The sequence below is a fragment of the Physeter macrocephalus genome, chromosome 7, assembly GCF_002837175.3.
Source record: "Physeter macrocephalus isolate SW-GA chromosome 7, ASM283717v5, whole genome shotgun sequence".
NCBI lineage: Eukaryota > Metazoa > Chordata > Mammalia > Artiodactyla > Physeteridae > Physeter > Physeter macrocephalus.
This window is the reverse complement of record NC_041220.1, coordinates 145,424,876-145,452,807: the sequence shown is the minus strand read 5'-3', so window position 1 is coordinate 145,452,807 and position 27,932 is coordinate 145,424,876. Positions and strand designations below refer to the sequence as shown.

General features: G+C 57.9%; 1 protein-coding gene across 1 annotated transcript; it reads right to left on the bottom strand.

Moving 5' to 3' along the window:
• Window positions 1–24,884, bottom strand: RNF212 (ring finger protein 212). Its single transcript, XM_028492576.1, has 12 exons — window positions 24,776–24,884; window positions 22,028–22,089; window positions 18,344–18,418; window positions 13,108–13,164; window positions 12,817–12,875; window positions 11,060–11,112; window positions 10,912–10,972; window positions 10,033–10,078; window positions 6,706–6,769; window positions 5,725–5,917; window positions 809–863; window positions 1–138 (listed from the first exon to the last, which is right to left on the bottom strand). The coding sequence occupies exons 1-12, from the start codon at window positions 24,882–24,884 to the stop codon at window positions 1–3; spliced, it is 972 nt and encodes a 323-aa protein (XP_028348377.1).
• Between the last annotated feature and the right edge of the window lie 3,048 nt (window positions 24,885–27,932).

The following is a 27,932-nucleotide window of genomic DNA, read 5'->3' as shown; positions in this document are numbered from 1 at the left end:
TCAGTAGGGGGCCTTTCGGGTCCTGCCTGAGAACCACGGGCCGCGGCAGGTCTCGGTCCTGAGGGCGGTGACCCCGGGCGCCGCAGGAGGCCCGGGCCGCACCGAGGAGCCGCCCCCAGGGCCGGTGCTACAGCCTGACTGAAAGCCAATGACCGGATGAGGCTCCGCGGCCAGCAGGACACATCCAAGTCAGGGCCGGGTTTCTGTTCAGGAAAGCGGTGGGATTCAATGCATTTGGAAAGATTTCCATTGCAAATTTAAATGGAAACCACGTTGACATTTAAAGAGGGTAAGTTTCCAGGTCGAGAATGTGGGGACGCTCGTGTCCCTGTGCTGCCAGGTAGACCGGCTGCGTCCTGTGGACGAGACCTGGGCACTGACGGGTGGGTGGCGCGAGACGTGGGAATGGGTCGGCCTCGGGCCCAAGCTCGTGGGAGGGACGGGCAGGAGAGCGAGGCTGAGGCACCCGCGGCGGCTCTACCCACCCGGGCAGCGTTCGCGAGAAGGGGCCTGCAGCTGGATGGAGCCGAAATCCGCGAAGCCCCTCCCCAAGACCGAGCACGACACCGGGCCACTTTAGGACGTCGTGTAAGACGGACGACAGCATCCGTGCCCGGACACCGCCAGCCGCCTGCCTGGGAAGGGGGCTTCCTCGCCCGGGCCGTGAGCGGGCCCCTGTGCACCTGCGCCTCTGCGCCGGGGCTGAGAGCAGGAGGACGGGCACGGCCGGGGGTGACCCTGAGGGAGCCGGGAGGGCACAGCTTTGCTGCGTGCAGAGCAGAGACGGAGCACAGAGAGGCTGCCCTGCCTGAGAGGTGCCCGCGCGCCGGCCCGCACAGACCCGCAGAGCAGCCACGGTCACCCTGGAAGAGAAGGGTGAGGTCAGAGGGCTCACACTTGACGAATTCGAAAAGTCCTCAAAGCCACAGTGAGCAAAGGGCAGAGACAGTCTTCAGAGCAAAGGGGAAAAGCGACTCATCACACACGAGGACGCGGCTGAGGGCGGCGACTCCTCACCAGAAACAAAGGAGGGGCCAGAGGCAGCAGGACGACCCCGCAAAGTGCTAAGAACGGGCACCTGAGAATTCTCTTCCCAGTGAGATCAGCCTCAAAATGAAGACATCGTCGTTCAAAGGTGACAACACCAGAGAGGGCTCACAGCTGGCCAAACTGCCCCGCAACAAAACGGTACCTGGGTCTGAAAGGAATACCCACCGACAAGCACTTGCTTCCACGGGAAGGAAGTGGGTCCAGACACCTGACAAGCGTGAGGGGCGTGCGCTTTTGCTTCCTCCCCTGATCTCTAGGACACCTGAGTTTCTGCAAGGGAAGTCATTACAGGCCGTATCGCTGGGGTTCTATGTAACCTAAGTGGCTACACAGAAACAAAGCATCACAAAGCAATGAGGAGACGGACTGCACGGGCAAAGCTGCTGCGTTTGACCAGAATCCAGGTGGGTGGCTGATAAGAGGCACGAGGCTACCCCCGAGGCGAGAAACCAACGAGACAGCGTCAGTATCAAGGCAGGCAGGTCGGGTCTCCCGGTCCGCTCTGGCTGCCACGCCACCACCGCAGGCTGGGGCTGCAACAGACGTTTCTTTCTCACAGTCCCCGAGGCCGGAGTCCCAGTTCAACGTGCCGGCAGGTCGGACTCCTGGTGATCCAGTGGCTCCTGCTTCCTGCCTGCAGACGGTGCCTTCCTGCCGCGTCCGCACGAGACCTCTCCGCACGTGTGCCGTCTCTCGGGAGGACACGAATCCTATCAGATTAGGTCCCACCCTCAGGACGGTGCTGACCTCCTAGAGACCCCCGACTCCGAATGCGGTCACAGCTCTGAGGGGACACGGGGCACTAAAAATAGTTAATGCCAAAGAAGGCAGTTAAGGAGATACAGATAAATAAAAAATCCCCAAAACATGGCAAAGAGGCAGACATCAATCCAAACCTATTAATAACTACGCTGACTCAATGGACTAAACGCTCCAGTCGGAGGCAGAGATTACAAGCAGGATCCAACCACACAGTGTCCACAAGATGCACACTTTGGGTTCAAAGACACAATCAGGCGAAAGCCAGGAAGGAAAAGACGCCCCACGCAAACTGTACCCAATCTGAAATTAAAGAAAATTCCACTATCAAGATAACTCACTATTTGGGTACCAGTTCATGGATAACGCCTAAAACCCACACACTGAAAACGACGATTCCTCGGGTCAATCAGGGGCCGGTAAGCGGAGAGGCTGACACGTCAGGTCTACGAACTGGAAGACGCAGGAGTGTTGAGAGAGCAACTCTCCCCAAACCGATGAGCTGCTATCAACCCCCGGCAGGCTTTTTTGGTAGAATCTGACAAGTGGATCTTAAGATTCATATGGATATGCAACGCCCTTAGAAGAGCCAAGATTACTTTGGTAAATTAAGAACAAAGTGTCTGATCTCAAAACTTAACCGTAAAGCACAAGTAATCCTAACAATGTGGCAATTATGAAAGGAAAGATGGAATATACTCATTGACAGAACAGAAAGTCCAGAAGGAAACCTCGACAGTTATGATCAATCAGCTACGTTCAATTTTGGACTGTTAGTTGTCAGTATACAGAATTACAACGGAGTTTTGCATATGGATCTTGCACCCTGTAGCCTTCCCAAGCTCATTTATAATTCTTGACAGTATTCTTACAGACCCCTTGGGATCTTCTACAGCAAGATCAGCTGTCTACAAAATAGTTACACCTCCTCCTTTCCAACGTATGCGCCTAATTTCTGCTCCGCTAGCGCCTCCAGGACAAGGCAAGTAGACGTGACGGCTGTGGGCATCCTTGCCCTGTTCCTGGTCCCCAGGGAAAAGGTTCCACCTCTAGGGTCTTGGCTGCTCTGTATCAGACTGAGGAAGTGCCCTTCTAGTGCGTGTCTCCTAAGAGTTTCTACCACGAATGGTTGCAGAATTTTGTCAAATTCTTTTTCTGTTGTAAAGATCTTGTGTTTTAGGAATTTCCTTCTACTAATATAGTTAATTGATCTTCAGATGTCAATAACCTTGAGTTCCTGAGATAAGCCCCACCTGGTGACGGTATAGAAATCCTTTTAGATGCTGCTAGATTGATTGCCTCGGATTTTGTTAAAGAATTCTGCACCAATATTCATCTAGATCATTGTTCAGTTTTTTCCTCATGTTACCTTTGGCTGTGTTATTAAGATACCACTGACATAAAATGAATTGGGAAGTTTTTGATCCTCTCCTACCTTCTGAAAGAGTTTATGTAGGACTGGTATTAGTTCTTCTTTAAATGTTTCAAAGAATTCACCCATGAAGCCAGTGAGAATTAGGCTTTTCTTTGTGGAAAGATTTTAAAATTACTAATTCAACTTCTTTATTTGATAGCGGTCTACCCAGACTTACTATTTCCTCTTGAGGTAGTTTTTTGTTTTGTTTTTTTTAATTTTTATTTATTTATTTATTTATTTTTGGCTGCGTTGGGTCTTCGTTTCTGCGCGAGGGCTTTCTCTAGTTGCGGCGAGCGGGGGCCGCTCTTCATCGCGGTGCGCGGGCCTCTCACTGTTGGGGCCTCCCTTGTTGCGGAGCACAAGCTCCAGACACGCAGGCTCAGTAGTTGTGGCTCACAGGCTTAGCTGCTCCGCGGCATGTGGGATCCTCCCAGACCAGGGCCCGAACCCATGCCCCTGCATTGGCAGGCAGATTCTCAACCACTGCGCCACCAGGGAAGCCCTTGAGGTAGTTTTGGTATTTTCTCTCTTTCTAGGAATTTGTCCATTGCATGTAAGTCATCTACTTTGTTGGCAGAGTTGTTCATAATATTCCTTGTAATCCTTTTATTATCTGTAGGATGTGTAATGATGTTCCTTCTTTCATTTCTTATACTAGTAATTTGTGTTCTCTTTTTTTCTTGGTCAGTCTACGCAAGAGTTTGCTAATTTTTTCAAAGGATAAACTTTAGGTTCCATTGGTTTCCTCTATTGTTTTTGTTTCCTATTTTGTAGATTCCTACTCTATTCTCTTGTAGCTTCTTAAGGTGGAAGCTTAGATTACTGATTTTAGATCTCCTTCCTAATATAAGCATTTTAAGTTATACGTTTCCCTCTAAGCTCCGCTTTACCTGCATCCTATAAATCTGGTACACTGTATTTTCTTCCACTCAGTTCAAGATACTTTCTGATGTTACTGGTGACGTTTTTTTCTTTGATCCATAAGCTAGTTATAATTGCGTCGTTTAATTTCCAAATATTTGTTTTATTCTCAGAATTTTTTTTCTGTTGATTTCCAATTTAATTCCATTGTGGCCCCCAAATACACTCCATATGAACAGTCCTAAGTATCAGGACCTGTTTTATGTCCCACTGTGTGATCTTTTCTGGAGAACGTCCCATTTGCACTTGGAAAGACTGTACACTCTGCTGTTGCTGGTGGTATCACGTATGTCAGATAAGCAGTCTCTTATCTTCTTTCTGATCACTTGTCTAGTTGTCCCATCAACTATTGATGGGAGGCTACTGCAATGCTCAAATCATGTGTTGAATTAATTATTTCTCTTTTTAACTCTGGCCTCATGCATTTGGGGACATTCTTTTGTGGCGTGTTGGCACTAATGGTTATGTCTTCCTGATAAATGGACCTTTAATCATCATGAACGCCCCTCTGTCTCTAGAGACGTTTCCTATCTTACGACCTGTGTGTGGGATGTGAAGACAGCTGCTCCAGCTCTGTGCTGGCTGGCTTGCTTGATGCACCCTGTACGTCATCTTGTCTCAGCCTGTTTGTGCCTCTGGGTCCGAGATGTGTCCCTTGCAGACAGCGTGCAGCAGTCTGACATCTCTGCCTCTCTTGCACACTCATACCCGATGCCGTCCATGGCTTACGTCCGCGTGTCCACTTTGCTCTTTGCTCCCCACGTCTCGCGTCTTTTTCGTTCCTGCGTCCCTCACAGCTTTCCACCTCTGAGGGGAGAGCACCGAGCCCCCCGACTGGGTGGTCGGATCTTCTCCACTGGCAGCTTTTGCTCCGTGTACCTGCTCTGCCGTCAGGTGTATAAACGTTTCCAGTTGCTGTGCTTCCCTGACGCCCTGTTACCACGAGGTGTTCCTCCTGCCCCCGGTCTCCACAACAGTCCTCGTCCTGGTCTGTTTCTCTGATACGCGTGCTGCAGCCCAGCCCTCACCTGGCTGCCACACGCACGGTGTCCTTTCACTTGGAACGTGTCTGCGCTGCTGTAGTTCAAGCACGCCTCTCGTGGGGAGCAGGCGGGGCATCTCTTCACTGGTGTGGCCGGCTGCTCACGGTACCGGGCGGCTGGCGTGCACCTGCGCCTGCCATTCTGCTATTTACTGTCTGCGCCTCATTCTCTTTTCTGCTCGCCTGCCCGTGCTGCCTTCTAAATGCTTTTCAGTGTAAGTATTTCCATGCCTCTTTTAAACTGCATTTTTGTTTTTTAAAAACTGAAGTATAGTTAATTTACAACGCTGCGCTAGTTTCAAGTGTACAGCCACGTGATTCAGTTACACATATATATATATTCTTTTTCAGATGCTTTTCCATTTCAGGTTGTTACAAAATATCGATAGAATAAATAAACAACAAGGTCCTACCGTAACAGCACAGGAAACTACGTTCAATATCTGCCAGACCCCCGGTTCCTGAGGGAAAGATGCTCCCAGCGCCGGGCCCTGCCCCGCAGGCCGGCCTGCAGACATTGACCTGAAACCCACACCCGCACGGCAGCACGACGGTGGGGGCACAAGGCGGGGACACTGGGCCGGGCACGAGGGCGGAGAGGACGCTGACGCCCACAGGACACCCCAGCGCCCAGGGGAAACGCCACCTCCAAAACCAAGGGAACCCCGATGGGCGGACACTCCAGCTGCCCAGGAGGATGGAGGTGGGCAGCACGAGAGGTAAGGGCCCTGGAGTGACAGATGGCCTGGGGCACCAGGGGAGGGCAGGGCAGGGAGACAGGAAGACACAGGCCTGACCTGTGAGCTGAGGCGGGGAGCACAGCGTCCACGGAGGGGAGGGGAGGGGAGGGGAGGGGAGGAGGGGAGGGGAGGCGCAGCAGAGATGCCAAAGTGCAGAAGCAAATCAAGCCCAGCCAGGTGCTCAGGCGCAAGGGCGGCACCAAGAGGCCCTAGACAGACGTGGCTCAGAAAACCCACACCTCAGAGGCAACTATCAGAATCTCAACTCCAGCAAGAAGAAAATGAATCTAAGGACGGAGATGCAAGAAGCAAGGGCAAGAAAGAAAACAGAGGAGCTGACGATTAAGAATGAATAAGCATTTATCTCAAATGTAAACATTTCCACGATGACACCGAGGAAACTTCCAGGGACTTGGCCTGAGTTTGGTGAGGGAGGGACTTGGGGTGGAGGATGGGGCGTGCGCCAGAGCCTAGTGCTTTGGGCAGGCGGGCAGGCTCACGCGGACCCCCCGGAGAAGGGCCCGGATGCTCACCCAGCAGCCACTCCAGCAAGCACCAGTAAGCACAGCAGGTCCTAGGATTCCTGTTCAAAGCCTAGGAGACAGGCCACGAAGGCCCGCCTCCCCTGTGCCGGGTCAGGTGGGGACCCACAGGTGCCCTAGATGGACCCAGGAGGGGCCCGTTCTGGGGGAAACGTGCCTCCACACGGACCCACACCCACCGGGTAAGTCCTTCGGCACGTGTGGACCGGGGTAAGGTGGCGGGTCTCCACTTACCCATGCGTCCATCCCGCGGCGGACTGAGCAGAGAGATCCTTGCCAGGCCAGGGGCGACCTCACGCTAGGTTTAAGAAGAAAACAATTGGTAACGCTCCAGAGCTGTCACTCAGGAGGAAGCAATCTCCTCATTAGCTAAGAACACAGCTCCTTAGTCTCAGCTGCCTGAGAAACTCCTGTCTGACCTCGTCCTGGGCGGGAACGCGGCCAAGTGGGTAGGGCCCACGGTGGTGAGTGGACGAAGGGTCCACTGAGTGCTTTTAAGAGTCTCAGAAGAGAAAAGTAACCCAACTTCTTGGCTGACATTAGGAATTTCAAAGTCCTGAGTAAATCCTCATTTGGGGAGCGTCTTGTCACCTTGAAATCCAGATGCCGACGGGCATGGCTAGGGCTGGCGGGCAGTGCCCGGCGCCAGGCCTGCTCCACGCCATGCGCACGGCAGCATTCGCCGGGCGGCGCCCCACCCCACCCGCTCTGCCCCCGGAGCCGCCCCTCTAACTGTAACTGCGCGGTGGGACCTGGGGCGGGGCACACAGACGCTGCCAGGAACCCAGGCCTGGCGCTGCTTCTGTGCCTGTCTCTTCATCTCCGCAGCCCGTCCTGGCCCTTCCCGGGGCCCTAGACTCAGCCACCGCCCCACCTGCGCCCTCCCTGGGCCCACCTTCCCAGCTCCCGCGCCCACGACGGCCCTTTGCTCCTGTCAGGCGGCCTCCCCGCCAGCTCGGCGGTGGCCTCGTTTCAGGGCACTCTCTGCAAACGTCCCCACCCCGGCCCTGCCTCCGGCTCATGCCTGCTGGCAAGACTCTGACCTTGGAGGGACCGGCCCCCACCCTCGAACGCCTTGCAAACAGCGCCGCACTGCCTGGCAGGCTGGCGCCCACCCTCCGGAGTGGCTCCCCCCCTCCTCGGGCCTCCCTCCCCTGCCCCCCCACTCCAGGCTCGCGCCCAAGGCGAGGGCCTCTCCAGGGTCTGCGAGAACGGCAGGGCTGGCTTGCGGACGCTCACTGCTCAGGGTGCCCTCGCCCCGTTGCTGCCGTGGCTTTAACGTGGCTCGTGGCGAGCTGGGCCTGACCTCACAGCCCTTCCTGCTGCCGTTTCTCGGCTGCGTTCAGAGCCTCCCTCCAGCTCGGCCACCCTCCCCGGACCCTCTGCGGCCGCCTGTGCACCGGCCCCGCCCCTCCTCCCACCTCCGGCCCGTCCTACGTGTCAGGCCACGAGCGTCCAGCACAGGCCAACTCTGAAAAGTTATCAACGGGCGGAGACGAAATCGCTCCTGCCGGGTTAGCACCTATCTGGGGGAGGCTGCAGGAACAGGCGAAGCAGGAAGAGTTTAAAGATGCGGAGTGTCCAGGATGGCGGCTGTGACGCAGGTGAGCGCTGGCCGCGGCCCAGACCGGGGGAGGGCGCGGGCGCAGCAGCTCCAGGGAGCGGAGGTGCCGAGACAGGCCCCCACAGGACCCGCTTCTTCGAGCGCGCCTGGGAGCTGCTGTCGAGGATTTGGGTCGTTGGCGGCCGTACTCGGCTGCCCTCAGGATTTCAACGGTCACCCCGGGCTCGGCTGCAAGCACGTCTCGGCGTGGACGGCCAGGTGGTTGGGCCGATGTGGCAGAGCGGGACCACACCCGACCAGGGCAGCCAGGGCCAGGGAGGGGCCCAACCCTGGGCTGCATTCTGGGGTGGGTCCCCTGCCCTCCACCGGCCCATCAGCCACCAAGTCCCCATAGTGCAACCGGGCTGGCTTGTGGGACGTGATTGACACGCTGCGTCACGGCCTCCTCCACACACCTCACTCCACGGGGAGCTCCTGCCGCCAGAGAACGGGCGTTCTGGAGAGGCCCAGGCCCCGTGCCAGGAAGGCGTGGTGGGGCCGTGCGCGTGTGCGGCCCCTCGGGGTTCCGCGGGGCCACGTCCTCACTGGAGGCCACATCCTGGAGCGGATGACCGGGCGGCCCCCGCCTGCTGCCCGCAGCGCCGCCTCCCCACGGGCTCACGGGCTCAAGCACGTCCTCGCTATACACGTGGGTCAACCCTCCGGGTAACCGGCACCTGCCGAGCTAGCCCTCGAGCATCCACGGTCCAAATCCCCACGCGGAACCTCACAGGCGGGTCCCTCTCTGCTCGCAGGCTCTGCCTCTCCCTCCCTCCTAGGACCCAGCCCGGTGCCGGAGGGTGGGAGGGGGGCAGGATCCCGCTCTCCTCCTCCAGGACCTCCCTCGCCAAGACCACCAGACTCCTTCCGGGGTCACCTCAAGGAGCGTGGGCCCAGCCATGCCGTCTGCGGGACCTCCTGGGGGGGTCTTGGCGTTTCCAGGAGACGCCTCCCTGCCCCGCTCGGGGTTTCAGGGCAGCTCCTGCACAGAGGTGTGCGCACACCCACCCCAGGGCTGACGGGGTGTCCGGGAGGTGGGCCACCGGGTGGACAAGTTTCCCCTGAAAACGCGCGTCCCGTTCTGGCAGCCACAGCCTGTGGCTGATGGTTTTCCTGGAACGTGGCCGTGCCTGTTTGCTCCACAGCGCGAGGGGTGAGTGCTGAGATGGTGACACAGGTCCACGAGGGTCCACCCAAGCCCGCATAGATGTTGGTCTAGAACCTCACTTTGGAATCTCAAATCAGTTTGTGGCGTTCTGGTCCCAAGGCACCATTTCCAATGTGCCGCCCAGAGACACACCATCGCTGAGCCGTCAGCCTTAATCTCTGGAATGTTCCTTAACCTCCAAAACGGGGCCACACATGGGCCGAGGCTTGCGGTCCAGCTCCGGGGCCAAGGCGAGCTGGCAGGGACCCGTGAGCTCCAGGCTGGGGGGACTGCCCCGTGAGCGGCCGAGGTCTGGGGCAGGGCGGAGGTGCACCCACGCCCCCTTCTGGCGCTGGGCGACGGCTGACTAGGGGTAGTGGGTGGGAAGCATCTCCCCACCGGAGCCCAGAGGGGCTCTGCTGCCCACCCGCCCCTGACGGCCTAGCCCTGCAGCCCAGGCTCCTCCACATCTGCTTCCAGGACGGCTCCCTGGGAATGAGCACTGCTTCTCGCCAACCAGCCCACATGCTGGCATCCAGCTCGCAGGTCGTGCACTCGGTGACCACGGCAGCGCGAGGCCTCCAGGCAGGACTGAGTTCAGACACCAGCGGGGGGAGGAGGGCACCCCCCACCGCGGAGCCCAGTGGCCCCACGGCTGCGCCCCAGCCTCCTGCCAGGTCCCTCCTGGGAGCCGCCTGGAGATTGGCCGCCCGGAGTCTGCGGAGCTGGCGTGCTCGAAGGTCATTGGTGAGAGAAAACCATCCACGCGAAGCATCTGGGAACCAGGCACGCGGAGGGCAGGCGCGCTCACCTTTCTCCTCGGGGAGGGCGTGAGGTCAACTTCCATGGACTCCACCCTGTTACAGACAGTGAAACACGGTCACGGCCCGGTTACGACCAAGTAACAAAAGCACACGAGGCCCCGCGGGCGGCTCTCCTTCCTGCAGCTGCTGAGCACCAGGCGAGCTCGGTGATCACAGCCCCGCCGTGGTCAGCGAGGCCTGCACACCACCGTGCACCCACCCAAGGACACGGAAGCCCCCGCCGTCTGGCCCAAGCGAGCCCTCCCGTCTCCCCCCCCGCCGCCTGCCCCAGAAGGTCCCCGCGTGGCCTCCTCCCGGCTGGCTGCCCCCCTCCGGCCGCTGTCACTGGGGTCCCCCGCTTCCTGCTGGACTTCCGGGAGCAGGAGCGCTTACTTCCGGCCACCCGCCCGCCCGGCCCGCACGTTTCACGCAGGTAGGGCTCGGCCCACGGCAGTTCCCTAACTAATCAGCCCAAAGGCTGCCGTGGGCTGTGGCCGGGCAGCCCCGCAGGAGCACAGGGAGGCGGGAAGAGGGCCTGCTCCCTACTTTCCCAACGAGCCTGGGGCGGGGCGGGGCGGCCAGGCTGACGGGGCCTCGGGCGCCTCATCACACCTGCTACCCGTGGGCTCAATCCAACCTTCCAAGAGAAACACCCACCCCTCTCTCGTCCTGTTTCCTCCACGTCCCTCTCGTCCCGGAGTCAGAGGCGGCTCCTGGGGACGACACCCAGCTGGCCAGCCCGGGTCACGTGGCCACCCCCCACCGACCCCTGCGGCCACAGGGATGGAAGCGGAGCCAGGCGCAAGCTGCCGGCGCCTGTGCTACGTACCCCTGCGTCTGAAACACTGCCCGCTGACGTTCGGGGGTTGGGGGCTGGGGGTGCACACCTTTCAGAGGCTGATGAGTCAGGCGGCAGGAAGAGAGGCCCGTTGGGCTTTGTCGAAGCAGCTGTGGCGAGAAACCTGGTGCTGGAGCCAATCGGGTCCACTCCGCACCTCGTCACAACCCTCCCCTTCCGGGCATCACTTTACTTACTCGGAGCTGGATTTCTTATTGTGCTGAAAGCCGCTTGTTGTGACAATCTCACACTAAATAGATGGAGAAAAGGCATTAATTGAGCCATAAACGTTTACTTCCAGGTAATTCCTTCCAACCTGAAGGTAAAGAAAACAGAAACAGCCTCTGTTCTCCGTGGCACTGCCCCCCGGCACCCTCCACAGCTTTAGTTACTGCACACGCCTGGCTGCACCCCACAGGAATGGAGGGATCCCTCTGACTCGCCAGAGCCCAAGACAGTGCTGAGAACACAGCAGGCGCTCAATAAAGGCCTGCCGAGCGGCCCACTGACCAGCGGGGGCACTGGCCGTGCTGCGGCCCAGCTCCCTGAAGGGCACTCACTCCTGCTTCCAAGTGACTCAGTGGAACAAACTGGGTGCCACGCTGTGCGTGCGGGGAGGGCGAGTGTCCAAGGCTCCCCCGAGACAGGCCCTGTGACAGGGTCAGCAGCGGCGACACCACGCCGTGCTTGGCGGGGCAGACCCGGGCAGGAGTGGTCTGGGGCAAGGGTGCCGCGTGGGGGGCACAGGCTCCCCCCAGAGGGAGCCGCAGGCCACGTGGTGCACGGAGAGCGGTCAGCGGGTGGGCCTGGCACGGAACCCACCGCGCCAGGGACGCTCCACTTGGAGCCAGAGGGAAACAGGCAGATTTGGACCCTGAAGACACCAACAAAGTGCCTGTGAGGCAGAGCGAGAATACGGCACCAAAAGTGGCCACGGCCGGGCTGGAAGGGTGAGCCCGAGGGCCGGACAGACGCGGGAGAAGGCGTAGTGCGCGTGGGGCGGGGTGGGCGCTGCGGGTGCCGGAGTTTGAAGGAGCAGGTCGCCAGGGGCAGACACCAGGTGGGGACAAAGCCACACAGGGAAAATGGGAAAGGTAAGGGCTGGAAACTTTCCAGAATTAAGCAGAGACATGATTCCACAGAAAGAAAGCAAACTGCACACCAAGGAGGACAGATCCCAGGGACTGGCCCGGGGGCCTCTCGTCCCCGTGTCAGGGTCAGGCCTTGCCGGCCACAGGAGGTCTCGGCCGCGCTGTTTCCCCGCAGTCAGTCCTTCAGGGAAGGGAGAGGCCTCCTCTGCCACTGCGCTGGCCCGCAGCTCGCTGACCCCAAACACGCCTTCACAGGCAGCACCGGCAGCTCATGCCCCATGACGAAGGCGGGTGGGTGGAGGCCTTTTCACCCCAGATGAGGCTGAGTCCACACTGGTAGGCGCCCAGCTCCGACTCCGGCTGGTGGCCCCTGGGTGCCCAGGCTGCCCTCAGCTGCCCGTTGGGCAGACAGCAACCCCGCAGGTTAACCTGTGGCCCCCAAATTGGGACTTCTGAACATCCGTTGCGTTCATATCGTGTCTCATAAAACCGAGAACGTGGCTGAACACGGGTGGTGCCATACTGACCCCCGGGGGCCACCGGGCCCAGGGCTGCCACAGGGAACGGGTGTGCTGCACGCGCTCTCCGGGGAACTGCAGGCGGGGTTCACTCGCCTCCCAGGCCCCCCTCTCGTCACCCCAGGAATCACTGGGGGGCCCCCCAAGGGGAACCACTCATGTTTTTAAAACTTCTTCTTTTTTGTCTCCCTCTCCTCCCCTCCAGCTCCCTGCGTTTTTGCTCTGACGGAAGCTCCTAGCCAACGGAGGTGCTCTTTCCTCTGCGCCCTCGGTTACGACGGGGCCGAGACAGACGAGCAGTCACGACAGAAGGCCCGCCGCCGCCCTCGCGCCCCGGGGACTCACCTCTGCAGCCGCTCCATCCTCAGCGCTGCCTTCCTGAGGGACTCCTCCAACTGAGAAATCTAAACACAATTGAACGACTTCCAGTTACCACGTGCGCTACACCAAGCAACAGTTTAGACGGAACACGTGGATCCTCAACTTCTTAAAGCACAAATCAGAACGTGAGTTACGTGGCAGCGGCCCTCACGCTATTTATGAGTGAACGCGCACCAAGTCCAGGTCATCAGGTGTGTGGGAAATAAGCGCTGGGAGACGCGACCGCTGCTCTCGCTGCCAGTCAACTGGAGTTACCTTTTCTCCATAGAAGGCTAACAGTCTCCTCCTGTGCTTTTCTTGAAATTCTGAAACCTGCAAAGACAACACGTGTCAGCTGCTCATGCGCGCGTGGTGGCTGCCGCAGAGGCCGCCGGGGACTTCCTGCAGCCGCCAGCTCTTCCCAAGACGTGGCCCCGCTGCTGCCTGGCAGCCGGAGCAGATGCCGGCAGAGCCCGGGCTGAGCGGATGGTCACGGCCAGGCGCACGCCACCCAGAGGCAGCGAGGGCCACGGGTTCCACGTGAGGGTCGTGTGGGCATGAGGGCTGCTGTGCCTCTCTTCCGTGTGGCTTCAGTGGCCCTCGGGGCCCAGGCCATGGGACGGGACACATTCCACAAGGGTCCATCACCATGTGCTGTTGCTCAGGCAACAGCAACTGGATCACAGACGGCCTCCTGACCAGACAGACCAACCAGGAACCCGACCTGCCACCCCGACTGGGCCTGCGCCGGGCAAGAACGCCACCAGGCAGACAGGCAGGGCCGTGCCATTCCAGGAGCCCAGTGACCCTGACTGGACATCCAGGGCCAGTAGTGCCTGGAACCAGCACCATCCCTGGTCCTCCATTATATGAGCCCCAACCTCCACGTCTGTGGTGCCCAGAGCCCGGACCAGCCCCTGAGGGTGCCACGCACATGAGAAAACGGCGACTGTGACTTCCTCGAGGGGAGAGAGAGCTATCCTCACCACTGGAGTTTCAGACGCCGCCGCCCACTCTCTCAAAACACTGAATTGAATTGCTTAAACCTAATTCTTGTCGCCGTCTGCGCACAGCTGCCACACGGCAGAACCCGGTGCTGGGCAAACTGGGATTTGAAGTCCACACCGTATAAACGCATCACCCACTTCACTCCCCGCCGGGAATCTGCCTACATGCGTGCAAACATCCAGGGACGGTGGCCTTTTCCCTGGGGCTCAGTGCTCTGGTCCAAACTGAGGGAGAAAACTCCGTCCGTGGAAAGGAGGCTGGCCCAGCCCACCCATCTACAGGCCAGGCCACCTCCAGAGGGCGGGGCTGTGGCCAGGAGGGACAAACACCCTCTTCAGAGTCTCCTGGCCTCCTGGCTCCTCCATCTTCTGAGGGATTCAGAGCCCTTGGGTCAGGGGACATGCTCCACAGTGCTCCAGCGAGCCCCCCGCTCCATGAGACCAGGGACGCGTGTCTCCACCCAGGGGAGGGTCGACGGACACAGGTTCTGCCCAGAGCGTCAGCCCGTGGAAGGGGTGCCCCAAGGGGACCCCAATGCCGCCCTTGCACAAGTCCTCATGATTCGCGAGGCCCTGTCCCAGAAAGGCTCTGGACCGCGCCAACGGTTCTCAAGTCCTGCTGCCCCCGGGCCCAGCAGGCAGACTCCTGGGTCCTCACTCTGGGCGAGGTGAAGCCCCCGTCAGCCCGTGACCGGGTGCCTTTTCCTCACAGCGTGCAGGGCACTGAGGCAGGGCCGTCGGGTTCCCGACTGAGGCGGGGCCGTGCACAGCTGGGAGGGGGTTTGTACAGACAGTTCTCAAGCCGCCTTCCCCAATCACCTTCAGCAAGACACAGTGACGGTCACCTGTCTCCGCAGCTCACTCCTCCGTGTGTCCTACGCCTGCGGCGAGAGACTAATGTCCCGCGCTGACCCCTGACCTCGTGTCTCGGTGCAGGGCCCAAACTGAGACACAGACAGCACCGCCTCTGGGAGCAGCCCCGGGCTGTTCTGGAGCGGCTGGGAGCGGGCTACGCTCCAGCTGGCACATGGGACCCCGCCTCGCAGGCACTGGGGCTCAGCAAGGCCTGTGGACAGGCCAGTGGCTATCTCGACCCTGGCAGGCCATTTCTGAATGAGGACCTTGGTGAGGACAAGCGTGCAGGCCCCCCGTGGCTGATACAGACGCCACAGGACAGGTGAGGCCACAGCAGGGGCGAGGCCACGGGCAAAGCTGGCCCTGAGAGAGGGGCCGGCTGGTGGGGCGCCTGAGCGGCAGGCGAGAGCAGCCCCACTGAGCGCGCAAGGCTCATGCGGGCTCGGGGGCGGCCCGGACCCTGCGGCCACACGCCATCTGCACTGGCTGGGGCGCCCGAGGCTGAGCGCTGTGGCCTGGGCAGGGGTCAGACGGTTCCAACGCGACAAAATGAGTCCCCATCTGGGTTGAGACCCAGGCGAGGCCTGCTGAGGCCACACGAACCTAGAGGCCGCGCCGGACGGCGGCCGGGCCGGCTCTGCGCAGAAACCAAGGAGGGGCTGACCCGCACAGCCGCTCCGCGCTGGTGCCCGGCGGGCGGCAGGAGGACGGGGCCGGAGGAGCGCGGGGCCCTCGGGTGGGGTCGTGGGCCTGGGAGCAGCACAGCCCGCGGGCGTCCGTGCCGAGGGCTCAGGAGGCGCTGCCCAGCCCGCTGCCCTGCTTCCCACCTCCAGCCCCGGGGCCGAGGCGTCAGAGGAAGGAGGTTTCAGGGGCAGACCGAGACCGGGAGGGTGAATGGGCAGTTCCGGTGCAGGAACTGGCCTGGCTCTGCCCCTGCCCTGGCACGCCCAGGGCCCGCACCCACGCGCCCACAGCCCTGGTCCCAGGCCGGCTGCACACTCCTCGGGTCGCCGAGGACCCGCAGAGGCTGTTACACGGGTCTTACCTGCCAACATTTACCCTGCGAGAAACTAATACTGAGAAATTTAAGATGTTTATTAAATTCATTTAAAGCAAGAGCAAACCCAACGGGCCAGCACGCAGGGCGAGCTGCAACGTCCTCTGTCGTGTGGCCGCTCCGCACTTGAGACGGGCATGTAACCACCAGGTGGCGCACCCAAGGCCGCTGGGCGGCACCCCCATGCCGGGGGCGTGCGGCCTGAGATGGAGGGGCGGCCCCAGGCCCCGTGCTGGGCTGCCCTCGGTGAGACTCCTCCAGGCGCAGGGCTACCCGTGTACCTCCCAACACAGGCAGCTCTGGCCCCGGGGACCCGGCCCGAACGAGGGTCCCACTGCAAAAGGGGCGATGCGGGCAGTCCCCGACCCCCGACCCCAGCACTCACCTCGTGCTGATGCTGAGTCCTGGGGCACCCCTGCGTCCCCCTGGGAGCAGTCCCAGGATGATGGGGGACAGCCATGGCCCCACCGGTGCTTCTGGCCACGTCGGAGCCAGAGAGCAGCCTCCCAGGGGAGGGGATGGTCTTGGCGGGCCGGCTGACCACGGCCTCCAGACATGCAGGCCACAGGGCAAGAACGGTTGGGCGAGCGGCGCTGCCCCAGGGAAGGGCCTTGGCCTCAGGCGGCTCCTGGCCGCTCCTCCACACGGCCTCCGAGGGCAGGTGGCCGGCGGCCAACAGTGGGGGTTGCGCCTTTAACAGAAGGACAGCCGGGGGGACCACAGGCTGTGCAGTGACGTCCAGGGAGGAACGTGAGGAGGGCACAGGTACACAGCATTAGAGGCTGGGCACGGGGGCGAGCGTGTGAAGCAGCAAAGGGGGGACGTGCACGGTGACGAGGAGGAGGGTCGGGCAGGCACGGATGCCACGGGGGCCACAGGGTGGGCAAGGGCTGCACAAGTGACCCTCAGGAGAGGACAGCGTCACAAAGCAGCCCACCGCCTGGAGTGCAGACAGCCCCAGCCCCACCCTCCAGAGCCCAGATCTAAGGTCTGTCCCCGAATCATGAGGCTCAGTGGGGCGTCCTGACCAAGCGACCACTGTGTCCTGACACCCAGCAAAGGCACAGAGACCACGGGACAGAGCGCACGGCTTCGCCACAGTGGGGGTGGGAGACACTCGCCGACCGTGTGTCCACAGTGGACTGGTCTCACAACACCAAGTCTCCAAGGGCTGAGGGCAAAGCCGAGGACTCACCTGGGACGTCTCCCTTGCGTACTTCCTGCACAGGCCGTCTATGCCCATGAAGAGGGCCTGGATGTCGGAGTCCGTCTGAAAGAGAAAAGGCTGCTTCCACCGCCACTGCCTCCACGGGCCAGGGCTCTACGCGCTTCAGGGCCCAGACTCAGCCACAAGGACGCCACGGCTGCGTCCAAGGGGCACCGAGTACTCCACGGCGCAGGTGAGGGACGCTGCCACCTCCTCGAGAACCAAGGGCAGTGCTGAGGGGCTCCAGGAGGCTGGGGGGAGCCGCGTAGAAAGGAAACAGTGAAATCAGAAGTGGGAAGAGTGATGGGCACGACTTCAAACTGCTCACAAGTACGTGTTATTTGTTTATTTTTAAAAATAAATTTATTATTTATGTTTGGCTGCGTTGGGTGTTCGTTGTTGTGCGTGGGCTTTCTCTAATTGTGGAGCACGGGCTCGGTAGTTTTGGCACGTGGGCTCAGTGGCTGTGGCACGCAGGCTCTAGGTATGGGGGCTTCAGTACTTGTGGCTCGCAGGCTCAGGAGTTGTGGCTCATGGGCTCTAGAGCGCAGGCTCGGTAGTTGTGGCGCAAGGGCTCAGTAGTTGTGGTTCACGGGCTCAGTAGCTGTGGCACGTGGGCTCTAGGTGCGCAGGCTTCAGTAGTTGTAGCACGCAGGCTCAGCAGTTGTGGCTCGCAGGCTCTAGAGCGCAGGCTCACTAGTTGTGGCGCACGGGCTCAGGAGTTGTGGCTCGCGGGCTCTAGAGTGCAGGTTCGGACAGGGCAAGAACGGTTGGGCGAGCGGCGCTGCCCCAGGGAAGGGCCTTGGCCTCAGGCGGCTCCTGGCCGCTCCTCCACACGGCCTCCGAGGGCAGGTGGCCGGCGGCCAACAGTGGGGGTTGCGCCTTTAACAGAAGGACAGCCGGGGGGACCACAGGCTGTGCAGTGACGTCCAGGGAGGAACGTGAGGAGGGCACAGGTACACAGCATTAGAGGCTGGGCACGGGGGCGAGCGTGTGAAGCAGCAAAGGGGGGACGTGCACGGTGACGAGGAGGAGGGTCGGGCAGGCACGGATGCCACGGGGGCCACAGGGTGGGCAAGGGCTGCACAAGTGACCCTCAGGAGAGGACAGCGTCACAAAGCAGCCCACCGCCTGGAGTGCAGACAGCCCCAGCCCCACCCTCCAGAGCCCAGATCTAAGGTCTGTCCCCGAATCATGAGGCTCAGTGGGGCGTCCTGACCAAGCGACCACTGTGTCCTGACACCCAGCAAAGGCACAGAGACCACGGGACAGAGCGCACGGCTTCGCCACAGTGGGGGTGGGAGACACTCGCCGACCGTGTGTCCACAGTGGACTGGTCTCACAACACCAAGTCTCCAAGGGCTGAGGGCAAAGCCGAGGACTCACCTGGGACGTCTCCCTTGCGTACTTCCTGCACAGGCCGTCTATGCCCATGAAGAGGGCCTGGATGTCGGAGTCCGTCTGAAAGAGAAAAGGCTGCTTCCACCGCCACTGCCTCCACGGGCCAGGGCTCTACGCGCTTCAGGGCCCAGACTCAGCCACAAGGACGCCACGGCTGCGTCCAAGGGGCACCGAGTACTCCACGGCGCAGGTGAGGGACGCTGCCACCTCCTCGAGAACCAAGGGCAGTGCTGAGGGGCTCCAGGAGGCTGGGGGGAGCCGCGTAGAAAGGAAACAGTGAAATCAGAAGTGGGAAGAGTGATGGGCACGACTTCAAACTGCTCACAAGTACGTGTTATTTGTTTATTTTTAAAAATAAATTTATTATTTATGTTTGGCTGCGTTGGGTGTTCGTTGTTGTGCGTGGGCTTTCTCTAATTGTGGAGCACGGGCTTGGTAGTTTTGGCACGTGGGCTCAGCGGCTGTGGCACGCAGGCTCTAGGTATGGGGGCTTCAGTACTTGTGGCTCGCAGGCTCAGGAGTTGTGGCTCATGGGCTCTAGAGCGCAGGCTCGGTAGTTGTGGCGCAAGGGCTCAGTAGTTGTGGTTCACGGGCTCAGTAGCTGTGGCACGTGGGCTCTAGGTGCGCAGGCTTCAGTAGTTGTAGCACGCAGGCTCAGCAGTTGTGGCTCGCAGGCTCTAGAGCGCAGGCTCACTAGTTGTGGCGCACGGGCTCAGGAGTTGTGGCTCGCGGGCTCTAGAGTGCAGGTTCGGTAGTCGTGGCACATGGGCTTAGTTGTTCCACGGCATGTGGGATCTTCCTGGACCAGGGCTCGAACCCATGTCCCCTGCATTGGCAGGAGGATTCTTAACCACTGCGCCACCAGGGAAGCCCCGTGTTGAGTTATTTTAAAAGCAAACATGAAAAGTTCAGGTTTACGAACTGGCACCTGCCCATGTACACTCCTTGTGCAGATACACCTGCCTCCTGCCCTCACCCACCACCCGGCCACAGCAGCACGAGAGACACAGAAGGGCCGGGACAAGGACACACACAGGCCGATGAGACCAGGAGCCTGGGCCCCTCCCAGTCTGTACCAAGCGTATGGGCCCAGCCCCTCCCCAACTCTGCTGAAATGACAGTAACACAGCACTTAGGGAAAGCACGATCCAAGCTAGAAACTAGGAAATGCACTAGAAGGGCCAGGGCCCCCAAGGAGCTTCTGGAGGACCCTGTGGAGGGGCGGCTGCAGGAGAAGCGGCTCCAGAATCCACTGCCAGCTTGGAGGAGGGCTGAGCAGGGCGCCAGGAGGGCAGGGGGCCCATGGCAAGGGCTCCACGTGCACGTGAGCCCCGCACTTGGCCTCTATCCGAGACCCTGGACAGCACCCAACGCCTCAAGCCCCGTCTTCCAAGGGAAATAGGACAGAAGCCACGCCTCCCCTGAGGGCCTGGGTGAGGCCTACACACTAGGGGCAGGGGCCCCAGTGAGTGGAGACCAGACTGACGCCCACAGAGAACCCGGTCCTACACAAAGACCTCCATGGGCCAGGAGGGAGGCGAGGGTGTCAGCACTGACCTGTCAGGGCCCAGGGCCTTCCTTTCTTTTTTTAAAAATTTATTTTTATTGGAGTATAGTTGCTTTACAATGTTGTGTTAGCTTCTACTGCGCAGCAAAATAAATCAGCCAATGTATACATATATCCCCACCATTTAGGACACTACAGTGCATTGAGTTCCCTGTGCTATACAATGTGTTCCCATCAGCTGTCTATTTTATATATAGTAACAATAGCATATATGTGTCAGTCCCAATCTCCCAGTTCCTCCCACCCCACCCCCTTCCCCCTTGGTATCCATACATTTGTTCTCTACGTCTGTGTCTCTATTTCTGCTTTACAAATAAGATCGTTTATATCATTTTTCTAGATTCCACATATATGCATTAACATACGAAATTTGGTTTTCTCTTTCTGACTTACTTCACTCTGTATGACTGTCTCTAGGTCCATCCACGTCTCTACAAGTGACCCGATTTCATTCCTTTTTATGGCTGAGTAATATTCCATTGTATATATGTACCACATCTTCTTTATCCATTCCTCTGTTGATGGACATTTAGGTTGCTTCCATGTCCTGGCTATTGTAAATAGTGCTGCTATGAACACTGGGGTGCATGTGTCTTTTTTTTTTAATTAATTAATTTAATTTATTTTTGGCTGCACTGGGTCTTCGTTGCTCCGTGAGGGCTCTTCTCCAGTTGCAGTGAGCGGGGGCTACTCTTTGTTGCGGTGCGCGGTCTTCCCATCGCGACGGCTTCTCTTGTTGCAGAGCACGGGCTCTAGGCGTGCGGGCTTCAGTAGTTGTAGCACACGGGCTCAGCAGCCGTGGCCTTGCGGGTTCTAGAGCACAGGCTCAGTAGTTGTGGCGCACGGGCTTAGTTACTCTACAGCATGTGGGATTTTCCCGGACCAGGGCTCGAACCTGTGTCCCCTGCACTGGCAGGTGGATTCTTAACCACTGCGCCACCAGGGAAGCCACATAAGTCTTTCTGAATTATGGTTGTCTCTGGGTATATGCCCAATAGTGGGACTGCTGGGTCATATGGTAGTTCTGTTTTTAGTTTTTAAGGAGCCTCCATGCTGTTCTCCATAGTGGCTGTATCAATTTACATTCCCACCAACAGTGTAGGAGGGTTCCCTTTTCTCCACACCCTCTCCAGCATTTATTGTTTGTAGATTTTTTGATGACGGCCATTCTGACCAGTGTGAGGTGATACCTCACTGTAGTTAGGGCCCAGGGCCTTCCTGAGGGGAAATACGGACGGAGTCCCCAAATGGGACAGAAGAGGGGGGAGTGATTGCACTCCACACGCACGGAGACCCCAACAGAAAGCCTTCGCTTTCCCACTTCTAGGAATTTATGATCTAGAAATAGTCTTACAAGTATGCGGAACTATGGTTAAAAAAAAAAAAGGTTAACTGTAAGATTGTTTGAAATAGAAAAAAACTGAAAAACCCCAAAGGTTTACCAATAGGAAAATACTGTCATACCATGCAATCACTTTTAGAGAACGTGGGTGTGTACACTTTAGAAAATGCAGTGTCAACTGGGAAACACCCTATAAAAGATAAATCACACTAACACCCAGAAAAGGATCCACACTCCTGGCTGTCATCCTCTTCAGGAAGTAGGATCTGGGGGACTTTCACATTCTCTGTTATGATTTTCTGTCATATTTGAGTTTTGTGTAATTTTATATTATATTTGTAATCAGAAAAGCAATTTTTATAGATTAAACATCAGATCAAATACACATCTTAGACCCTAAATGTGAAGGAATCAACTTCACCGACTTTTCCTCAGCCCTCTTAATTGGAAATGACCCCAGGAAAACCAAACTCTGCCACCTTCCTGAGGAGCTGGTGTTGTACTGAAGAAACACAGGCACCCGATTTCTGTTCCCAGGAGCACTACACCTCCTAATGGGGCCAGGCTCTGGCTAAGGAGAAAGTTGTGCAAGGTATTCAGAACCACGCTATTGGACTTTATGCAGAAAGCTTCTAAGATCTCCTACTGCATGTAGCAAAACAAACAGAAGTTTTAGACACCGCAAATGACTAAAAATTGAATGTCACATTTAAAAAGAAACACTGTGATTAACTTTCAGATACTACAGATTTCAACTTACACGTTTCGAAAGCAGAACTGTACGACATGGAACTTTACAAATCAAGCATTCATCTCTTTTACCTATAATAGAAAGCAAATTTTACTCTATTATAGTGAGTAGTGCTTTTAAATACATATAAATGCAGACCTTCTTGCAAAAGCAGACAGGATTACAGCACTTGCAGTGGACAAGCCTGTGGGCGTGCACATAGCTGAAAAGACTTACATAAGTAACAATCTTTTTTTTCTTGTTTTGCAAATATGCTCCAAAACGGTGGCCATAAAGATCAACAACACAAACTTAGATCAGTCCCAGATATTTCTTACAATCCGATTTTATAGGAATAACTTAAACTTTAAACTCTACAAAATGAAAAGCTCCTCCCACCCACCTGGCAGCTACAGTGTTCTGCTCTGCCCCTTGGCCTCGCCCCTGTGGCAGCTGGGACAGCTCACCGGGCGGGCATCGGGGCGTTTACTGAGCTCCTGAGACAGGCCAGGCAGTGCCGGCTGAGGACGGAGGTGTCGTGCCCCTGGCCACGGCCGCCCCTTGCTCGGGCTCCTCCCCGTGGGACCCCGCCTCCACATGCTCCTCCTCCACCGGCTGGCCCTGCAGCCCTCAGGGCTCCCCCTCGCTTCCAGCTCCTGGTTCGGCCCTGCCTGGTCCTCACAGCCTCTGATCTTGGCTTCTCCAGGAGGCAGCTTGGAGGCCAGCCGTTGGTCCACACCCACCCGCCACGGGTCCTTCCAGGCAGCAAAGCAGCCCAGACCCGGGGCTGCCTCCCCCTGGCCCCCAGTTCAACGCGGCTGAGAAGCAGGAATCCGGCACTGCGGAATCTGCAGCATCGCTGGGCGCACCTCTGCTTTTCTTGGTCATTTCCCCCCAGTTCCCCGCGGGGGGTCCTCAAACAAGTCCCCGTGTCGTCTGCTGAGGGAGAGGCCCGTCTCGCGCACCTCTCTCCCGTGCAGCACACGGTGGCTGATGCACACGGCCTCCTTCCTCTGTCTTAGGCCGGACGGCCGCCCAGGCCGGCCTAACCCTCCACCCTGTGCTCACCTCCCCTCCTTGCCACAGCCCCGAGGGCTCCTGCCCTCACTCACACGCCCTCCCTGGCGCTCCCCAGCCCCGAGCCAGCCTGTCCCCACCATCCCCACGGCATCACACAGGTCACCCACCCACTAAGGCCAGGGCCACATGCCGATGTGCTGGCTGACCGCGCTGGGGCTGGGATGCCCGGTTTGACGTTTCTGCTTTCTCTTCCCCTCACAGCCTCCTCCCGTCTCCACCCACCTTCTTTAGGAAGTGCTTTTCCCCAGGCGAGAACGGGCTCCTGCATCCCCTGCCTTCAGCCCTCGCGTCACCCAGCATCTCCACTCTCCTCTCTGCGCTAACCTCCCCCTGCCGCACTCCAGCTGCCCGGACTCCTAGACCCTCGTGTGTCCTCACAGCCCCCCTCGGTCTCTGCCCGCATGGCTCTCCCTGGAACCTCCGTGTCCAAAGGTGAGGTCCTGAGCCTCACCTCAAACCCGCTGTCTCCCCGCAGCATCCTGGATGGCCACGGGAACCCCACCGCCAACCCCGGCGAGTTCCACACGTTGGAACCCGAGATGCCTTTCTGCACCCAGGTCTGCCCAACCTGCCCGCTGCTTCTGTCCAGCCCCGCGGGCGGCTGTCCTGCTCTGACACCTCTCCCCTGTGCAGGGCGCCGCTTCTTCCCCAAGCCCTGCCGCCCGCCAAGTTCCACTTCCCCCAGCCACGCAGACCGAGACTCAGCCAGCCCACCCCTGGGCACGCGACGGTGCTCGCCCCCAGACCCCAGCATGAACATGCCTGCAGCACCACCTGTGACAGCCAAAGCCTGTAAGAGCCCGAGGGTCAGCCGCGAGCTGGGAAATACACCAGGACACGGCGTCGGTCTGAGCAGCAGGGAAGGGGCACCAAGGGCAAGTGTGCACCGAGGATCCCGCAGCGAGAGGCCCAGGCAGGGGCCACCCGGGGTGTGTGTGTGGGGGTGGGGAGCCTGCTGCCCGATGGACCACCCGCTCACCGGGGTTAAACAGTCCAAGGCGATGGACACCAACACGAGTCAGGACAGTGGTTTTCCTTGAGGAGGCCTGGGGTGTGTGTGCGTGAGACGTTCTGATTCTTAATCTGTGAGCTGGTTTCACAGGTAGGTCACTTTATGAGAATTCACTGCGCTTCCATTTAGGCTTTTTTCCTGTATAAACTCTATACGTCAATAAAAACATTTCACAAGAAGAAAAATACACGTCTATCACGTCACTGCCCGCTGCCCGCAGACGGGGCCGGGGCCTCCCTCGCAGTCCTTTCCCGCCTCAGGCCTCCCCCTTCCTCCCACACTTCTGCATCCCCCCGCTTCCGGCTGCGCTTGTCCTTACAGGGACCAGCCTGAGGTCGGACCCCACGTGGCAGGCGGGACAGTGCCGGAACTAAGACACTCGGCCGGGGCGCTGCCCGCCCTCCCCGTGGCCCTTACAGGCCCTGTCCCCCCCAGCCCGCAGGCAGGCGCCCAAGAGTCGCGACCGGGAGCCTCTCAGCCTGTGCCCCCCAACCCCCGCACGCCCCGCCCTCCCCCAAGGCCCCCTGCTCCGAAGGTCCTCTCTCCCCCCACCCCAGGCCCGCTGACTCTCTCCCCCAAGGCCCCCTCCCCCGGAAGCCCCGCCCCATGGAACACATCCCCCGCAACACAGGGGCTCAGGTGTGGGCCTGGCCCGAGGGCCCTCAAAGCCCTGACCCCGTCCTTACCTTTGCGCAGGCAGACATCGCAGTACACATGGCCGCAGTTAGTCAGGCTGAAGCATGCCGTCCCCTGGGGTGGCTGGAAACAGCGATTACAGAACACCCAGCCGGCCATGCTCTGCAGCAGTTTCTGCCGCTGCTGCCGCCGCCGCCGCAAGACCCAGGCCCAACCGAAGCCTTCCTGAGAACCACGCGAGACCCAGACGCGGGATCTGGGCGTGGCCCGAGGGCTGCAACTCCACGCCTGCGCACCAGAGTGCGGCGTCGATTCCCGCCAAAACTCCTGTGCTGGAAGGTACCAACCCGGGAAGAGAGGGAGGTTAGAATTAGACTTGCCCCTCTGCGGGTTCTTTTGGCTGGACGTAGGGGAGGAGGAACATACAGGCGAGGATCTGGCCTCGCTCTTTCCAACGCTGCAATCTCCAGCGATTCTTCTGAGGGCAACGCGTTGTAGTCCGGGACCTACGTGGGCCCCCGGGCGGCGCCGAGGTGGGTGCGCCGGGATGCCGGCGCAGGCGCAGAGCGGTGGGAGGCCGCTGCACCTCCCGGAGCGACGGCGGAGCGACGGCGCAGCGACAGGGTCAGGTGAGGCCGCGCCTGGGGGCTGGGTGGAAGTGATCACGTGGAGGCTGGATGTGCATCGACCTTGAGACGCGGTGTGCTGAGCGGACCGGCTAGGTGGACCAGGTGGCCCCTCGTGCCCTCCATTATGCAGGGGTGGGGGAGGTCAGGGTGAGGGGCCCTCAGTGCTCGCCATACTGGAAGCGGGAGGCAGAGGGTCCTTGGGGCCCCGGAGGATGAGGGCTGGGAGACAGGAGGGATGGAGTTCAGGATCAGGATGGGTGTGAGTGGGGCCCAGGGCCCACTGGCTGGACCCCATGGTCGAGGTGGGCCGGGTCGGGCCCGGCGCCGTTGCTTGCCTCTAACACGCACATGTGAAAAGACTTGACCTGGGGGAGGTTATCTCGCTTTTAAAAGCGGTGGATAGGGGAGTTGGTGGAAGGGACTCTCTGTACTGTTTTTTGCAACTTCTAGTGAGCTTATGCTTATTTTAAAATTTAGAGGAAATAAATGGAAGTTGCTTTGCATAGAATTACACTCCTCGCGGGATGCCCCATCCTCTCCAAAGAGCAGTTTCCATCCGCCTGTGGAGGTGGATCAGAGTGGGACCCACTGAGAACACTTGGTTCAGAGAAAGTCTCTGGGCTATTCACTTGTGTGGAGAAAAGTGGCCATCTTTCAGGGAAATAGAGAAATGCAGAGATTCAGGACCATTCTAAGTGGAACGCCGTGGGGAAACGAGGTACTTCCTGTGTCCAGTGCTGCAGCCATGAACCTCGTGTGGCCACTGGCCTTTGAAATGTGACTGGTCCAAATTGAGATGTGCTTTGATTGCAAAATACACCTGGGTTTCTAAGACTTCCTATCAAGAAAGGAATGTAAACTACCTCATTAATATTATGTATTGATTACATGTTACTATGGTAATATATTTGATCTATTGGGTTAAATATAGGTCACTAGGGTTAATTTTATTCTTAAAAAAACTTTTTTAATGTGGCAACCAGAAAACTTAAAATTAACATATATAGCTCACATTTTATTTCCGTTGGACAGTGCTGACCTATACCAAGTTTAAAATAAGAACTGGATCATGTATTTAGTTTATCAAACCCAGAAGCCACATTGTTAAAGTGACATTTTATCAGTGTTACAATGATATAACATCAATTCCAACCTATGATGTCTTTAAAATCAGAAAAGTTATGCACACTTATGAATATATTTTGATATTAACTCAAACATGCAAGGTAGAAGGTAGTTATTTGCCTTTATTAATATTTTTAAACAAGTTTCTTAGCTATAAAGAATTCTTTAAGGTACTTTATTTGGAAAATTCCAACTGAGATAAAGATTAGTGTTTGTGCGAAGGCCCACCATAAAACGTTGCTGTTTGTATGTTCACTGGTCATTCGAAATTCTTCTTCACGGTCCTACGCAGAAGAGAAATAGGCAGGTTAAGTTTCTTAAGGTACTTCATGCATGAATTTGAGGGGAAGGTGCTGTATGCATTCAAGGTACTTAATGTCACCCAGGTAATCTCTTATGCCAAAGTGCAGTATCATTTTCTAAGCCAAGGGGTGTTGTTAGTCAAAGACAAGGAAGAAGAGTCAACCTTATAAAACACACTTTTGTGTTTTGGCGTAAAACATCAGGTATTTGATCTATTACTTTATATGTTTTATTTGTTACCATCAAACAAAGTGAACATTACCTAATTGATAGATGTTCATCATTCAGGTTCTTACTTTACTTTAAGATGGGCACTGTGCTCATTTTATTTTCCAGATAAAGAAACAGAAGCTTAGAGATGACAGAAGGTTAGTGAGTGGGGGGGCCGATTTGAGCCCACGTCTGACCAGAGTCCACTGAGCACAGTGACCCAGGAAACACATAAGGTCACAAGAACAAAATAGTGATTTAGAAAGTGGGCACACTGAGACTCTGCGGCTATGTGGGGTGTGTTTGGAAACGTTTATTTATTCATTCTGTGAGCTCACACCCCAGAGGCGAGTGAGCCACAGTCCCCTTCCTAGAGGAGCTCACGGTCCAGCGAACACTGAGAGAGCACTGTCCCCCCGTCCCCTGCATGTCCACACAGTCCTAGCTCAGAGAAAGCCCAGGAAACAGGCGGTTTACTCTTCCTTGGTTCGGGGGCTTTGTGGAGAGTTACGTGCTGGGCAGGAAGAGGGAGAGCATAAGCTGAATAGGCAGAAAACTGACCCTTTGATAGTTTTGTTCTTTGACTATTTGCTCCATTTGCTCAATTAGATGTTCAAGCTTGAAGGTAACTTCATTAACTTTGTCCTTTGCTTGAGCAATGGCTGCATCAAGGTCATGTTCTCCAACTCGAATATCTAAGTGGATCCGCTGTGCAAACAGTAAAAAGGAAGAAACATGTTTTTAACATGGCTCACTCTTTTTCTTTGCTTTTTCCCTCCTTGTGTCCTCCCATTCCTTCCTTTCTCTCCACTCTCCCTTTTTGAGAGCAAACACTACTTCATTCTCGAGCTCTCGATTTTTCTTCACTGCCACTCTATTCCCTGTTATACTCAGTAGTCTTTCTTTGTAATAATAATGCATTAAATAGTACCTGCTGACC